A 16,944-nucleotide genomic window follows, 5' to 3' on the forward strand; every position below is an offset into this window, starting at 1 on the left:
AGGAGCGAAGGTGAGAGGACCTGGCAACCCTGTACCAAGGTTAGCTGTGGTGTTTAACAGAAGAGGAATGAGTGGCTGAAAACCTGGCATCCCGGTGCCGAGGTTGGTGGCAGAATTTAGCAATGGAGGAATATCTGGCTGAGGCCTGGCAACTCGGTGCCGAGAGGGTTTGTTAGGACGAGCTGTGAAGGGGGGATTGGGGCACGCAGAACTGGCAACCCTAGATGAGTGTCATGCTGAGTGGGAGGAGCAGCTGAGGAGGGAGTATGCGGAGTGGTGGCGAGCTGCGGCTGTAGCTGGCTGGGTGAGGCTGAAAGGAGCGAGGAAGTGTTGTTAATGGTGGCGCTACCTTCGTTTGTGCCCGGAAGAGGATTAACTCTGTTCGGTGAATGAGAGCGGGAGTGCTGAGATGTTAAGAAGAAACAGAATAATGCAGCCTTGTTATCGGATCGACAAAAGCGGATGCCTCTCTCTTTCGGAACTCGTTGGAGACGGGCGAGGGTCCAGTCGGAGATCTTCGTGGGCAAAGAATCTTCGGGAGACCTCACCAGAGCGTGGGAACGGCAGCGCGACCTCGGAGTTGAACGCTGAGATTGATCGTGTTTCCGGGAAGCTCCGCGGGGCTGGAGACGCACCTCGGGGTGATCCGGAGTGGAGCTCTGCCCAGAACTTTTACTGTGAGGGGATCGTCCTCTAGCAGCAGATCGGAGGTTGTAGTTTTGCATGGAAGGGGAGTGACCGGAGCCGCTGTATTGTTGAATGGAGCGGAGAGAGGAGTTCTGGGGAATGCAAATGGCAGACCTGACGGCTGCGTGGCGAGGACGGCTGCTGGAAGGCGCGCCAGACGGGCCAGCTGTAATAGGGCACTCCGCGTCGGCTCCACTAGGAAGATCGGTTTGCAGATCCCGAACTGCCAGGGGAAAATCAGGTGGAGAAAGAGTGAGGTCTTGGTCCGATGGGCTGAGCGACAGGACATCCATGATGATGAGCCGAAGGGTGAGTAGGAATCAAGCTCTTAGAATTTGCGAGGCGTCTGGCGACGAGGGGTGTTTACATGACAATGAGAACAGCAGGTATTGGAGAAGGGTTTTTTTTGCCTGAGGCCGGAGGGGGCGTGAAGGAGGAGTGGTCCCGCTCCTGAAATTCAGATGATATCTCCACTAGAATGAGTTAGACTGAAGAATCCCACACTGACTGGAACTCAGCCACACTCTTAAATACGGCTCTCCTGACGAGCGTACTCTGCTGCAGATGGCGAGCGTCAGGTGTGGATGCCTCCAGCGCAGGAACACTTCTGAGGTCGCTCAGGCAAAACATCCTGGAGCACACACACAGATAAACATGAACAGACGGGTGGAAAACAGCGAAAACCACAAAAACACCTTAGTCCTGGTTCCCCAGACCCAGGCCCTGACTAGTGATGTGCGGATCGATCCTGAAATATCGATTCCTACGATACCAATCATTTATGTTCTAGAATCGATTCTCACATTAAAATATCGATATTTTGGTAATTTAGGGTAAATTTGTAGTTTATCATTAACAGGAACACAGTGGAAAGAAACTATAACATTCGGATTGTCTACATTCAAAGGAACTACTTCCTCTTCCGCCTTTCATAGTCATGTGCGAAATACATGATAAATGTCTCGCAGCCCCTGGCGTGCACACTCACAGCAATGGATGAGCGTAATTGGAGTCATGTGTGGACGTATTTTACCTCCACAAACAGCTGAGACGTGGTTTGCGATACATGTGGCAAAAAAGTGAGCTGTTGTGGACATACTTGCCAACCTTGAGACCTCAGAATTAGGGAGACAATTCAAAAGGGCTGTTGGGGGGGTGGTAAATACATTTTACAGTGTTTATTTATCGGATAAAATACGTTAAATGTCACCGTTATTATTGGCCGGCCCGGAAACAGCGGGGGTGTCCAAATTCAGAGGCTGCTTCCACCTGAGGACCCGGCCTTCGCGGTCTAAAGAAAGCCGGGTAGTACGTCACGAGCTCCCTCGGTGGAGTGAAACTCTGCCGTCTGCTCCTTGCTATCTAAAATATAACCGGGCGCTGATGTAAATTCTTGACCGTCTCACACTTCTGTTTAATCAGTTTTCTGTTTGACGTTTATTCAGCTGTGTGAAAACCCCGGAGGAACCCTCCCGAGGGATTAATAAAGTTAAATTTAATTTAATCGAATCTAATAACTTTAATCTCAGCCAAACCGATTTACCCACGAACAAATAAAACACTGAAAAAGCCAAACAATAACATTTTTAAGTTTTATATATCATGTTTAACCCGAGTAGTGAAAGACCGCGGGGGTTTGAAAACGATGTGTCGGTCGGCTCAGATATTTGAAGTTTACACAGCTACATTCTCACCTGAAAATATGTTAAAAGTTTTTTTTGACCCAGAAAGAGAAATAAGAGTAATATTAAAACTAAGCATCTGCCGCCATTGTTGGAAACTGGAATTGGCTGGGCCGCGCTATGAATTCTGCGATATGGTTTTTCAATTTTGTTGTCCGGGTGGAAAATCGGGAGAAATTCAGGAGAATGGTGGCTCCGGGAGATTTTCGGGAGGGGCACTGAAATTCGGGATTCTCCCGGAAAAATCGGGAGGGTTGGCATGTATGGCTGTGGCAACATCACTAACCTTGTCAAACACCTCAGAGTAAATCATATCACAGAATATGACGAGCTTATGTTGAGACGAACTGAAGAGGAGGACAGGGACAGGTGCTGCTAGGGCGAGACAGACGTCTCTCACAGAGTCCTTTAGTGTCCTTTAGTGCAAGGTGTTCAAATAGCGCACAACTTCAGTTTTTTTGTTTCTATATGATGAACTCTGCATTATTAAGTGATAAGAACAAGTAATCTGATGTCCTGTAATCATTATGACGCTATAATTTGAGATACAATAAATAAAATAAGTTTTTGTACAAAGTATCGGTATCGGATCAGTATCGTCGATACCGCCCTGAATATTACTTGGTATCGGATCGGAAAGGAAATCAGTGGTATCGCACATCACTAGCCCTGACAGGAACAGGATTTTATTGGTTTTACAGGGACAACTTTTATCAGAAGAATATGATTGTGAAGCTTCTCTCACAGTGAGGCTGAATGAGCCAATAACAGCTAATAACACAGTAACAGGTACGTTTCATGTCTTTATTGGACTCTGAGTAATCACACTCTGACCTCACAGAGCAGCTGCATAAACAAAGAGAACTTTTACTAACTGGTAGAAACGCCTTTGAACACAACAGCCTCCATCAGACGTCAGAACAGTCGTTTCCTTCCTGGTCTCCTAACACGAGCACCGTTCTTATCAGCTATTTATCAGACTGTAGTCATGCAGTCACACATGTTATCCAGCATGTGCTTCACTGTAGTGTCTCTGTGCACCAGTATGCACGGTCACAAACATCTGGCAGCCACATCGTCCACAGGTCACACACCCTTACACGCTCACAGACGTGGACATTATAACACTGCTCATAGAGGGACTTCCGGTTGACGGCATGTCGGAATAGTCGCTTTTCGCAGGGCTCCTACTTTTATCACAACTACTTAATAATTTTCTGTCTACCCACTACAAAGTGGGGACTTATATTGGTGGTATTGTATGTTTGGTGTCATAATCTGCCAAGATGACCAGTAGAAACACCAGGAACCAGGAGCAAAAAAGAGATGAGCTCGGCGCGGCTAATGAGGCTATCATGGCTATGCTAAAGACCACGCTGGATGAGCACAAAGCCTCGCTTTCGGCAGAATTCAAAACATCCGTTCAGCAATTTGAAAACAAGCTGGACAGCATCCAAACGACTCTCAACAGCCATGGCCGACGTGGTGGGTAAGTTAGCGGTAGTGGTGGAGGATAACGATAAGCTGAGAGCCAAACTGTTCATTATGACTGACAAAGGGAACCGGAAGCAACTGGCGTCACCAGGCGACGCCCGGAGCTACATCGCCTCACAGCAACCTCTGAGTTCTAACATTCTGGAGACCTGATCTGAAAACATGGTCATGGTTGGATCCTGCCACTTCCGTAGAAGGGCTCATGACATTTTAGTTTGGTGTTTGGTATCTAGAAGACAACATGGTATGAGTATTTCTAAACTCATTGTTTTCCACTGTTTTTCTCTCATTTTCCTTTACAATACCCCTGTTTATACTATTGTTCTAATGCCACTGTTGGCATGCTCATTAGTCTGCTACGTACACATATATGTATATACTGTTTTACTTTATACAAACACATATTCTTTTATTATTACCTCTCCTACAGTTTGATTCCTGCCATGTATAAATGGAGGACAACAATACCTCTGCCTGCCCTTTTTTGTGTTTTCTGTGTGCTTTTGTATAGTAAGATACATCCTAGTTCCTCAATTTTTCTAGCAGACTATTGACCAGGTATATTTTCATAGTGAGACCTTAGCCGTTTGATAGAGTTGTGATGGCGAAGTCTTCGCAGGGGAATGTTTACACCCTGCCGTGCAATGGACACTTGCAAGTTTTGTTTTCAGAGGCTTCCAGGTCCAATTTATGTCGTTCGACATGTATGTATGTATTGTCCTGTTTTATTTTTGTTCTGTTTTTTGGTTTGGGGCTTTTTTTTTTTCGTTTTTTTTTTTCTTTCCTGTTCACAGTCTATTACCTCAAGTACAGACACCAGTCTTCCCTCGGCCACTGTCAGCTTGTCAAATCAAAGACCTGTCTGAATACAGTAAGGTATGTTGGACACAATGGTCTTAGAATCGTCTCCTGGAATGTGAGGGGTGTGGGGAATGCAACCAAAATTAACAAAGTTATGGCACATTTACAGCAGCTTAAAGGAGATGTGTTTTTTCTTCAAGAGACGCATCTCTGCAACAAAGAAGTGAGGCGACTCAAGAGAAACTGGACTGGCAATATATATCATTCCAAATTTAACGCCAAGGCTAGAGGGACAGCCATACTTATTCGTAATAATATTCTGTTTGAGCAACAAAGTTATTGCTGATCCAGATGGCCGTTTCACATTTCACAAACTTGCAGGGCTCACTTGTAAAACTGGCTAGCGTGTACGGGCCGAATTGGGACAATGACTCTTTTATAGCTAAACTTATCTCTTCAATCCCAAATTTGAAACTATCATCTTATTATTGGAGGTGACTTTAACTTGGTTCAGGACACTCTGCTGGATAGATCGTCAACTAAGGCCTGTTCCTTGAGTAAATCTTCTAAAACTCTAGAATTTTTCAAAACTCAGCTGTGGATCATGGATCCATGGTGACATGCGAATCCTACTTCTAAGGCATTTTCCTTTTTCTCTCATCCCCACCATACATATACACGTATAGACTTTTTTCTTATCAATATTAGGTTTCTCTGTAATATTAGCCATTGTGAGTATCATGCTATCGCCATTTCAGATTACTCACCAGTTTCTTTTGATGTGGTATTAGAGATCCCATCTCTACCCATTAAACACTTGAGATTCAACTCTAGCCTGTTGATAAGGGATGACTACACAAAATGTTTGAGATCACATTTCTCACTTTTCCTTGAATTGAATGACTCTACTGAAGTGTCGAGAGGTGTACTATGGGAAACGTCGAAAGCCTACATGAGAGGCCAGCTTATAGGCTTTTTTTCTAATTTAAAGAAGAAAGAACTATCTTACACGGCCAGTTTATTGAATAAGATCGAGATCTAGATGGCAGATATGCATCAAACCCAGATCCTAACCTCTATATGGAACACGTGAAACTTCAAGCCAGTCTCAATTTAACCACCACCGCAACAGCTATGGTTCAGTTAATTAAGACAAAGCAACACTTTTTTGAATCTGGTGATAAGGCAGGGAAATTTCTGGCCTATCAAGCCCGTGCCGAAGCAACCTCCAAACTAATTCCAAAGGTCAAGTCTGCTGCTGGCCATATAATATCAGACCCAGAAGGAATTAATGAAGTATTTGTTCATTTCTATTCCAATCTGTACACTTCAAGGTCTCCCCCTCTATCAGAAGAAACCGTCCAAAATATACATTTTCCAAGAATAGATAGAGATCTGATGAAGGGATTAGGGGGACCAATTACTGTAGTGGAGGTACAAGAAGCCATTAAATCCTTCAACACAGGTAAATCGCTGGGCCCGGATGGCTACTCTGCAGAATACAATTAAGCCAAATCTGACCTTTTGGCACCATTGTTGAAAGATATGTATAATGAAGCCTTTTCAAAATGTCTATTACCCAAGACTTTGAACCTCTATTGTGCAGCAGTTACAGACCAATTTCTCTTTTAAATATTGATTTTAAAATACTTTCTAAAATTCTCGCACTTAGGCTACAACGTGTCCTGCCACAAATCATCTCCTCTGATCAGACAGGTTTCATGGCCGGCAGGCACTCATATGACAATTCAAGATGCCTCTTGAATATTATCCATACATCGTGCAATTCAATTCCAGAGGTTGCGGTATCTCTCGACGCGGAGAAAGCTTTCGACCGCTTCAAGTGGAGCTTCCTCTATGAGGTGATGGATAGGTTTGGCTTGGGGGTTGACTTTATTCTCTGGGTTACTATATTCTTCGCCATCCACCTGTATTCGTACTAACAACAACTTGTCTTCACCTTTTCCACTTGAGAGGGGCACTAGGCAAGGGTGCCCTCTCTCACCCCTCTTATTCACCATTGCTATCGAGCCTCTTGCAATATGGCTGTGTTCAGAGGATAGATTTAAAGGCATTACAAGGTTCGGTGTGACCCACAAACTCTCACTTTATGCAGAAGACTTGCTCTTGTACATTTCTGACCCTCTAAACTCATTCCCGGTGCTTTTTAACATACTAGACCAATATGGTACACTGTCAGGATATAAGCTCAATTATCAAAAAAGCGAGTTGCAACATCTCAACTCCCTGGCCAGAGCTCTTCCCCACTCAGTAGTACCCTTTAAGTGGACAGAAACCGGATTTAGATATCTGGGGGGTTTTATTTCCTCTTCTATACCTAAAATGATGAGGGAGAATTTTCTATCCCTACTAGACAACGTTGGGAAAGATTGTGACCGTTGGACCTCACTAGCATTGTCAGTGGCAGGGAGAGTTAACCTGATAAAGATGAGTGTCCTCCCCAAATTCTTGTATCTTTTTCAACATGTCCCAATTCTTCTTCCTAAAGCATTCTTCGACAAGTTAGAAAAGATTCTGTCACATTTCATATGGGGAGAGAAACAAGCTATAGTTCGCAAGTCTATTCTTCAGTCCTCTAAAACTGATGGTGGTCTTGGTCTGCCCAATTTTAGACACTACTATTGGGCAGCTAACATACAAAAACTCTTACATTGGGTTCACAACGACCCCCCTGTACCAGCCTGGGTACAAATGGAAACTGCATCTAGCTGTTACTCATTATCATCAATACTCAGCTCACCACTCCCCTTCTCTCCAACCCTTGTTGGGGAGAATCCAATAGCTAAGGAAACAGTAACTATTTGGCGACAGCTCAGAAAATATTTTGGGCTACTTGGGCCGTCTTTGCTAACACCTTTACTAAATAATTGCAATTTTGTACCTTCAAACACTGATGCAGCCTTTAGAAGTTGGAAAGATAAAGGACTTAGGACTGTTAAGGACTTGTACAGTCACGACACCTTTCTATCCTTTGCTGACCTATCATCTAAATACAACCTGCCTAATTCCAATTTTTTTTGTTATCTTCAGGCTAGAGATTGTGTAAAAATGCAGTTCCCTCACTTTCACAATCGGCCTCCAGAAACAAATCTCGATATCATCCTGTAGACAAACCCTCATCAAAACAGACAGACAGACATTATACAAACGCAAAATTATCCAACCATTAGTGATGCCTGTAACAGATGCGGACTATCACTTGCCAACCATGTCCACATGTTTTGGTCTTGTTCGAAACTGAGTGCATTTTGGAGGGATATATTCGACACACTTGGCCAAGGCATATGGCCAATATTCTCTTCCCAAGTTATCCTGGGAACTGTCCCTCCTAACCCACTCTCTGCAATTTTTGGCATTCCTACCAACTTAAACTTATCTGGCCCCCTCAAACAGGCCCTAGCCTTTACCACTTTACTAGCTCGGAGGTTTATTCTGTTGAAGTGGAAGCTTCCCTACCCCCCAACTCATGACGATTGGGCGAGGGATGTACTCTTTAACTTAAAGTTAGAAAAACTTAGATTCTCTCTAAAAGGTTCTATTAGGAAATTTAACAAATCCTGGAAATCATTTCTCTTACTGGTGGACACCATTACTTTACTTCCTGAGACCAAAGTGAACTGAGCGAAGCTACATTATAAAGTTTGGGTTTTTCTATTTTATTTTATCTTATTTTTACTTTATTTATTTGTTTTTCCTTTTGTTTTGGTTGGTCCTTTTTTTTCTTTTTCTTTTTTTTGCGCAGAGACTGGCTCTCTGCGGTGTCTTGTCTAGTGTGGACCTGGTAGGGGGAGAATTTGGGATGGGGGGAGGGTATAATGGACATACGATTGTTCTGAAATCAAGATCGACTTTGCTGTTGCTAACTTTGTATGTCATGGTTGAAATCAATAAAATAAAGTTGGAATATAACACTCCTCATAGAGACATGGCTGAACCAAAGCTCACACAGAGAGGAAACCAGTGTGCAGGTTTAACCATGAAGGTTATTGATGGATGTTACCAACTCAAAGCTGAACTGAACAGTCCTGAAAGCCAGAAGTTCCTCCGTTTGTGGACAGATGCTCTTGCTGTGGAGCAATGAACACTCAAGTCTTTGAAATGCTTTCAGGGCTTTCTACCAGTCTGATCTTCCTGAAACGCTCTACTAGAAGTCAGTGTGTTCAGTAACAACACAACAACAGTGTGTGTTTAGTTCAGACAGCGTGTGTTTCTGTCTAATGATGTCTTAGATGATGATCAGAAATAACTCAGTGGTTCCAGAGGCTTCAGCTTACCTCGCTCTTCCAGCTGTTACGAGTTGTGGTTCAGTCCTGAGGAAGCTCTGTGTGTCTCAGTTTGACAGAGACTATGCAGACTTCCAGCTCCAGGTTCAGAGTGTGTTCCAGTGTCTTCGGTCTCTGCTGGACGTCTGGTTCAGCCGGTCTGTCTCTGTGAGTTCACACAATCAGAACTGAAACCAACTTCTTATCGTATCTGAAACTGAAACAATATGTCTGGATTCAGACGCAGAGATTGCTGGAGCTGTTGGCCATGTTTGAGTTGGGTCCACTGGCTCGCTTGGACCTGAGGCAGTACTACCTGCTGCTACTGCAGCGCTACAGCCGAGATCTGGAGCTGCTGAGGAAGACCTACCAGAAACACAAGGACCGGCCGCCCATCGGACGCAACCTGCCGCCGGTACTTACACCTGCTCAGCCCGTGCTCACAAACACCAGCAGGAAATTTAATTTATAGTTTAAATCCGAGTGTCAAACTCCAGTCCTGGAGGGCCGGCGTCCTGAAACTTTTCATGTGTCCCTGCTGCAACACACCTGAATACATTAGCAGGTCATTAACAAGAGTCTGTAGAACCTGACTGCATGCTGAGATGGCAACTCCTAACCCTACTCAAGGGAATTAAAGTGTTTGTTCATTTACTCAGGAGCTGCTGTAACATGAATCAAATGGCTGAATTACCTCCTCAACATGCAGTCAGGTTCTATAGAGTCTTGCTAACGACCGATTAACTTTATTGAGGTGTGTTGCAGCAGGGACACAAGGAGAAGTTTCAGGATGCCGGCCCTCGAGGACTGGAGTTTGACACTCGGATTTAAACTATGGTGGAAAAAAGGACGTGTAGACTTTACATAAGCAGTCACCACTGTGACCCCAGCAGCAGTGAACGGAGGAAGGCAGCTAGCTTAGCTGGCATGGGCGTCGACAGGTTGGTGGTTTGCTCACAAAGTTCTTGTTGACATGAAAGTGAAGACTTTGTTCTACGTTACATAACATGGACCGCACAATGCTGAGATCACAGCACGACATCACTCATACATGATGACAGCTTCTTGTATCTGTGTGCAACTCTCCACTATCAACACAACAAGAAGGATGCTTCAATTGTGCTTCTATTGAGAAATACAGATGATTTATTTACCTATAGAGCTTTTGTTATTGCTCTCTCTCTCTCAGGTGTCAGGCAGGGTCCTTTGGAGCCGGCAGCTCTTCAGGAAGGTTGAAGCTCCGATGTTGATCCTGAAGAAAAAGCTTGACTTCCTGAAGGTGCACACTCTGACTTTACCCCATCAGTCACATGAACCTCTGTGATGAGCGCGTCCTCGGTGACGCCGCCTGTCTGTGTCTGTCTCAGGGACCAGAGATGACTAAAGTCATTCGGAGCTACAACCAGCTGGCTGTGGTGTTGGTGCAGTACGAGGTGCTGCACCTGCAGGGGTGGAGTCAGGCTGCACAGAGCGCGCCACGCTGCCTGAGCACCGCCCTGCTGGTCCGACATGAAGAAAGCAAGGTTTGTGACAACTGAATGAAAGCAGCTTTTAAAGGTCGTGTGTGGGTTTAACTTTTTAATCATCTTTTTCAGATTTGAACAAATCGTTTTTATACATTTGAGTCATGTGACTGACAGTCCAGAGTCGACTGCTTTTGTTTCTGCAGACAGTGAACTAACACCACACACTCGACTTTCCTTTGGATCCTGGATCCTTAAATTTGCTGTTAGATTTTAGATTATATTGAACATTTGAAAGAGCCTCTTTGTTTCAGGAGGTCTCAGTGAACCTGGACCCTGTGATGCTGGAGGTGCTGCAGGAAGCTCGATGGATGACCAAACTGGGCGTGAGCGTGCCAAAGGTCATCCAGAAGATGACCTCCAGGGAACCAGAGCTCAGAGATTTGTACAGCCGGTGAGAGCAGCTGTTCACTCCAGATGTGTGGCGAGGCCAAAGCTTCCAGCTGTGGGCGCATCAGCAGCTCATTCTGTGATGTTCTCACTCAAATCGATCACATGAATGTCTTTTCTTTGGTTTGTAGTTTTTGTTGTTACTTCACTCTGTGCTGGATAGAAAAGCTCGCAGAAACAAGGTGCCGCAGCCTCTTGATTAAACGACATCATGATTTATTTTCTCTGTGATGTTTCTGCGACGTTACTCTTCTCGTCTCAGACTCTTGTCTTCATCTCTTCTTCACTTTGGTAAACTTGTGTTTTCTTTGATGGTGCTGACTCTGGTCCAGGCTGCTGGAGATGCTCCAGGACTACAGCTCTGTGGTGGGCAGGGTCCCGCCTCTCCTCCTCCCCCTCATGCAGCCCTTCATTGGCCGTGTGGAGGCAGCTCTCTCCCCTGGGCTCACCTCACTGTCCTGGACTGCTCTCAACACTGAGCGGTGTAAGGACGGACAGCTTCCTGTCTCATTGTTGCTGTGCTAATATACAAAGAAAGGACATCAGATTTATAAGCATTCGTCAATGATTCCCTTCCACTCTGTGTCAGTCCTGCAGAATGTGTATGTGGCTCTCAAAGAACTGGAGCTGGTGGCCAAAATGGCGACAGACCTGTTGGACTGTCGCATCGGCCGGCTGTTTCAGGCCATGTCGTCCTGCCGTCTGCTGGTCCTTCCTGAAGACTCGTCTGTGTCGGTGCAGGACCTACTGTTACAGACAGAAAGCTTGGTCCGAGCTGCTGCTGTCACCCTGAGCTGGTAACACTGACAGTAACACTGACAGCAAAACTGACAGTAACACTAACAGTAACAGTAACACTGACAGCAACACTAACAGTAACACTGACAGTAACACTGACAGTGACACTGACAGCAAAACTGACAGTAACACTGACAGCAACACTGACTGCAAAACTGACAGTAACACTAACAGCAACACTGACAGCAAAACTGACAGTAACACTGACAGTAACACTGACAGCAACACTGACAGCAACACTGACAGTAACACTAACAGTAACACTGACAGCAACACTGACAGCAAGACTGACAGTAACACTGACAGTAACACTGACAGCAACACTGACTGCAAAACTGACAGTAACACTAACAGCAACACTGACAGCAAAACTGACAGTAACACTGACAGTAACACTGACAGCAACACTGACAGCAACACTGACAGTAACACTAACAGTAACACTGACAGCAACACTGACAGCAAAACTGACAGCAACACTGACAGTAACACTGACAGCAACACTGACAGCAACACTGACAGCAACACTAACAGTAACACTGACAGCAACACTGACAGCAAGACTGACAGCAAAACTGACAGTAACACTGACAGCAACACTGACTGCAAAACTGACAGTAACACTAACAGCAACACTGACAGCAAAACTGACAGTAACACTGACAGTACCACTAACAGTAACACTGACAGCAAAACTGACAGTAACACTAACAGTAACACTGACAGCAACACTGACAGCAACACTGACAGTACCACTAACAGTAACACTGACAGTAACACTGACAGCAACACTGACAGCAACACTAACAGTAACACTAACAGTAACACTGACAGCAACACTGACAGTACCACTAACAGTAACACTGACAGCAACACTGACAGCAACACTGACAGCAACACTAACAGTAACACTAACAGTAACACTGACAGCAACACTGACAGCAAGACTGACAGCAAAACTGACAGTAACACTGACAGCAACACTGACTGCAAAACTGACAGTAACACTAACAGCAACACTGACAGCAACACTGACAGCAACACTGACAGTAACACTGACAGCAACACTGACAGTAACACTGACAGCAAAACTGATGGTAACACTGACAGTAACACTAGCAGTAACACTGACGGCAACACTGACAGCAAAACTGACAGTAACATTAACAGTAACACTGACAGTAACACTGACAGTAACACTGACAGCAACACTGACGGCAACACTGACGGTAACACTGACAGTAACACTAGCAGTAACACTGACGGCAACACTGACAGCAAAACTGACAGTAACATTAACAGTAACACTGACAGTAACACTGACTGCAAAACTGACAGTCACACTGACAGTGACACTGACAGTAACACTGATAGTAGCACTAACAGTAACACTGACAGTAACACTGACAGTAACACTGACAGCAAAACTGACAGTAACACTAACAGTAACACTGACAGTAACACTGACAGCAGCACTGACTGCAAAACTGACAGTCACACTGACAGTGACACTGACAGTAACACTGAGAGCAACAGTGACAGTAACACTGACAGCAACACTGACAGTAACACTGACAGCAACACTAACAGTAACACTGACAGCAACACTGACAGCAACACTGACAGTACCACTAACAGTAACACTGACAGTAACACTAACAGCAACACTGACAGTAACACTTACAGTAACACTTACAGTAACACTGACAGCAACAGTGATAGTAACACTGACAGTACCACTAACAGTAACACTGACAGTAACACTGACAGTAACACTGAGAGCAACAGTGACAGTAACACTGACAGCAACACTGACAGTAACACTGACAGCAACACTGACAGCAAAACTGACAGTAACACTAACAGAAACACTGACAGCAACACTGACAGTAACACTGACAGCAACACTGACAGCAAAACTGACAGTAACACTGACAGTAACACTGATAGTAACGCTGACAGTAACACTGACAGTAACACTGACAGCAACACTGACAGCAAAACTGACAGTAACACTAACAGTAACACTGACAGTAACACTGACAGCAACACTGACGGCAACACTGACAGCAACACTGACTGCAAAACTGACGGTAACACTGACAGTAACACTAGCAGTAACACTGACGGCAACACTGACAGCAAAACTGACAGTAACATTAACAGTAACACTGACAGTAACACTGACAGTAACACTGACAGCAACACTGAGAGCAACAGTGACAGTAACACTGACAGCAACACTGACAGTAACACTGACAGCAACACTAACAGTAACACTGACAGCAACACTGACAGTACCACTAACAGTAACACTGACAGTAACACTAACAGCAACACTGACAGTAACAGTTACAGTAACACTTACAGTAACACTGACAGCAACAGTGATAGTAACACTGACAGTACCACTAACAGTAACACTGACAGTACCACTGACAGTAACACTGAGAGCAACAGTGACAGTAACACTGACAGCAACACTGACAGTAACACTGACAGCAACACTGACAGCAAAACTGACAGTAACACTAACAGTAACACTGACAGCAACACTGACAGTAACACTGACAGCAACACTGACAGCAAAACTGACAGTAACACTGACAGTAACACTGATAGTAACGCTGACAGTAACACTGACAGTAACACTGACAGCAACACTGACAGCAAAACTGACAGTAACACTAACAGTAACACTGACAGTAACACTAACAGTAACACTGACAGTAACACTGACAGCAACACTGACGGCAACACTGACAGCAACACTGACTGCAAAACTGACGGTAACACTGACAGTAACACTAGCAGTAACACTGACGGCAACACTGACAGCAAAACTGACAGTAACATTAACAGTAACACTGACAGTAACACTGACAGTAACACTGACTGCAAAACTGACAGTCACACTGACAGTGACACTGACAGTAACACTGACAGTAACACTAACAGTAACACTGACAGTAACACTGACAGTAACACTGACAGCAAAACTGACAGTAACACTAACAGTAACACTGACAGTAACACTGACAGCAACACTGACTGCAAAACTGACAGTCACACTGACAGTGACACTGACAGTAACACTGACAGTAACACTGAGAGCAACAGTGACAGTAACACTGACAGCAACACTGACAGTAACACTGACAGCAACACTAACAGTAACACTGACAGCAACACTGACAGCAACACTGACAGTACCACTAACAGTAACACTGACAGTAACACTAACAGCAACACTGACAGTAACACTTACAGTAACACTTACAGTAACACTGACAGCAACAGTGATAGTAACACTGACAGTACCACTGACAGTAACACTGACAGTAACACTGACAGTAACACTGACAGCAACACTGACAGTAACACTGACAGCAACACTGACAGCAAAACTGACAGCAACACTGACAGTAACACTGACAGCAACACTGACAGTAACACTGACAGCAACACTGATAGCAAAACTGACAGTAACACTGACAGTAATACTGATAGTAACGCTGACAGCAACACTGACAGCAAAACTGACAGTAACACTAACAGTAACACTGACAGCAACACTGACAGCAAAACTGACAGTAACACTAACAGTAACACTAACAGTAACACTAACAGTAACACTGACAGTAACACTAACAGCAACACTGACAGCAACACTGACAGTAACACTTACAGTAACACTGACAGCAACAGTGATAGTAACACTGACAGCAACAGTGATAGTAACACTGACAGCAACACTGACAGCAAAACTGACAGTAACACTGATAGCAACAGTGACAGTAACACTGAGAGCAAAACTGACAGTAACACTAACAGTAACACTGACAGCAAAACTGACAGTAACACAGACACGTGAAAAGCTGCATTTAAATAACATGAGTCACAGTCCTACAGCTGTGTCGAGCCGCTCACCCACTGCTGTAAATATTCAGCTGTTAAACTGTGACACAGAAAAATAAAGAACTTGGTGATGATAAAGTCAGAGGAAAGACTCCCACAAACAAATGAAAGCAACAAGCAGAGGTTCAGCTGTAGGAAAACCCATATTTACATATATTAATCATCAGGCTCAGCAGAAGATGTGAGATTACAAGTAAAGTGAATGTGACAATATTCAGACACAAAACTGTGACTTCTGTGATGTTTGCGATGGTTTCTCTTTACTGACATGAGGTTAGTGCATCGCACAGATACCTGCCTATTACTGCTGAGTAGCCAATCCTGGAGCTCAGCCTTGATGGACGGTGTGTTACCACAGCAACCTCACAGCAGTCGTATTGTTGGTCAGATAATGTCATTAAAAATGCTCCAAAAGGCTCCAACAGTACAGACGTGGTCCAGAGCTCCAGTTCAGGGACTCCAAAGAGGCCACACCCCTTATAATGTCAACTTTAAACCTTAATGATCTTTAGACACCAAACAGTTTGTATCAGGCTGTAAACATGTTTATTTTAACATGGGAGTCTATGGGGACTGAGTCAGTGCTGCCTCTGCTGGTCGTTAGAGGAACTGCAGCTTTGGTCTTGCTGGTCTGTGTGTGTCCATCACACTGTGTCTGTGTGCAGGCAGAGTCAGCAGGTGGAGAGATACGTGTACGAACTGATCGAGGAGCTGAAGAGGAAGATGAAGACTGTGGAGACTGTTAATCTCCAGGTCTCTCACACACACACACACACACACACACACACACACACACACACACACACACACACACACACACACACACTCATTCATCTCTGCTCGTCGTCCTCAGGGGTCTTTTAAGTGTCTCCATCCTGACTCCAAACATCAGACTCGCTGTCTGTCGTGTCTCCCTTGTCGTTTCTACAACCTGATTGGTCAGCTCTGTTACCGCAGCACTGAAGCTCTGGTCAAAGGTCAGCCTCCCTTTCTACCACGTCTCTTTGTGTCCTGTTTAGTCCTTACTGCCATCGTACTCTTCTTCTTCTGTCCTCCTTCTTCCTTCTGTTCAGTCTGACCTTCCACAGAAACACATTTGCTCTGTTTTAACCAACAAATCCTCTTACAAGCCGTCTGAGCTTGGACTGTTTTCTCTCAGCCACCAGATCCTCCTTGGAGGACCTGAGGAGGAGACTTCATGTCTCCAAACAACAGCCACACTTTTCCTCCTCCTTGGTGTCTTCCTCCAGCAGTGCCCAGCCAGCTCCTCCTCCTCCTCTCCTCACAACCTCCATCCAGCTTGCAATCCCCAACATGGTCCTCAGACCCAGTCTGGATGACATTCAGGTATTTCTGTGTCCAGCTGTG

The 16,944-nt window shown here is 44.8% G+C and overlaps 2 protein-coding genes across 2 annotated transcripts in view; both read left to right on the forward strand.

The window, feature by feature from the left end:
* Positions 1–16,944, forward strand: part of dnah5l (dynein, axonemal, heavy chain 5 like) — a 74,847-nt gene that overhangs the window by 11,975 nt on the left and 45,928 nt on the right. The window contains exons 16-25 of the mRNA XM_063484552.2: positions 9,020–9,115; positions 9,189–9,362; positions 10,137–10,226; positions 10,315–10,470; positions 10,725–10,864; positions 11,193–11,344; positions 11,450–11,657; positions 16,242–16,329; positions 16,430–16,553; positions 16,736–16,923. Coding sequence (XP_063340622.2) covers positions 9,020–9,115; positions 9,189–9,362; positions 10,137–10,226; positions 10,315–10,470; positions 10,725–10,864; positions 11,193–11,344; positions 11,450–11,657; positions 16,242–16,329; positions 16,430–16,553; positions 16,736–16,923 — 1,416 coding nt within the window. The remainder of the gene's footprint in view (positions 1–9,019; positions 9,116–9,188; positions 9,363–10,136; positions 10,227–10,314; positions 10,471–10,724; positions 10,865–11,192; positions 11,345–11,449; positions 11,658–16,241; positions 16,330–16,429; positions 16,554–16,735; positions 16,924–16,944) is intronic.
* LOC135933564 (serine-aspartate repeat-containing protein I-like) lies at positions 12,737–15,532 on the forward strand (the record flags this gene model as incomplete). Its single annotated transcript, XM_065471664.1, has 1 exon — positions 12,737–15,532. A coding segment is annotated over one exon (2,796 nt), but the record flags the coding sequence as incomplete, so codon positions are not given.

Source organism: Pelmatolapia mariae, linkage group LG9 (assembly GCF_036321145.2).
Source record: "Pelmatolapia mariae isolate MD_Pm_ZW linkage group LG9, Pm_UMD_F_2, whole genome shotgun sequence".
Taxonomy (NCBI): domain Eukaryota; kingdom Metazoa; phylum Chordata; class Actinopteri; order Cichliformes; family Cichlidae; genus Pelmatolapia; species Pelmatolapia mariae.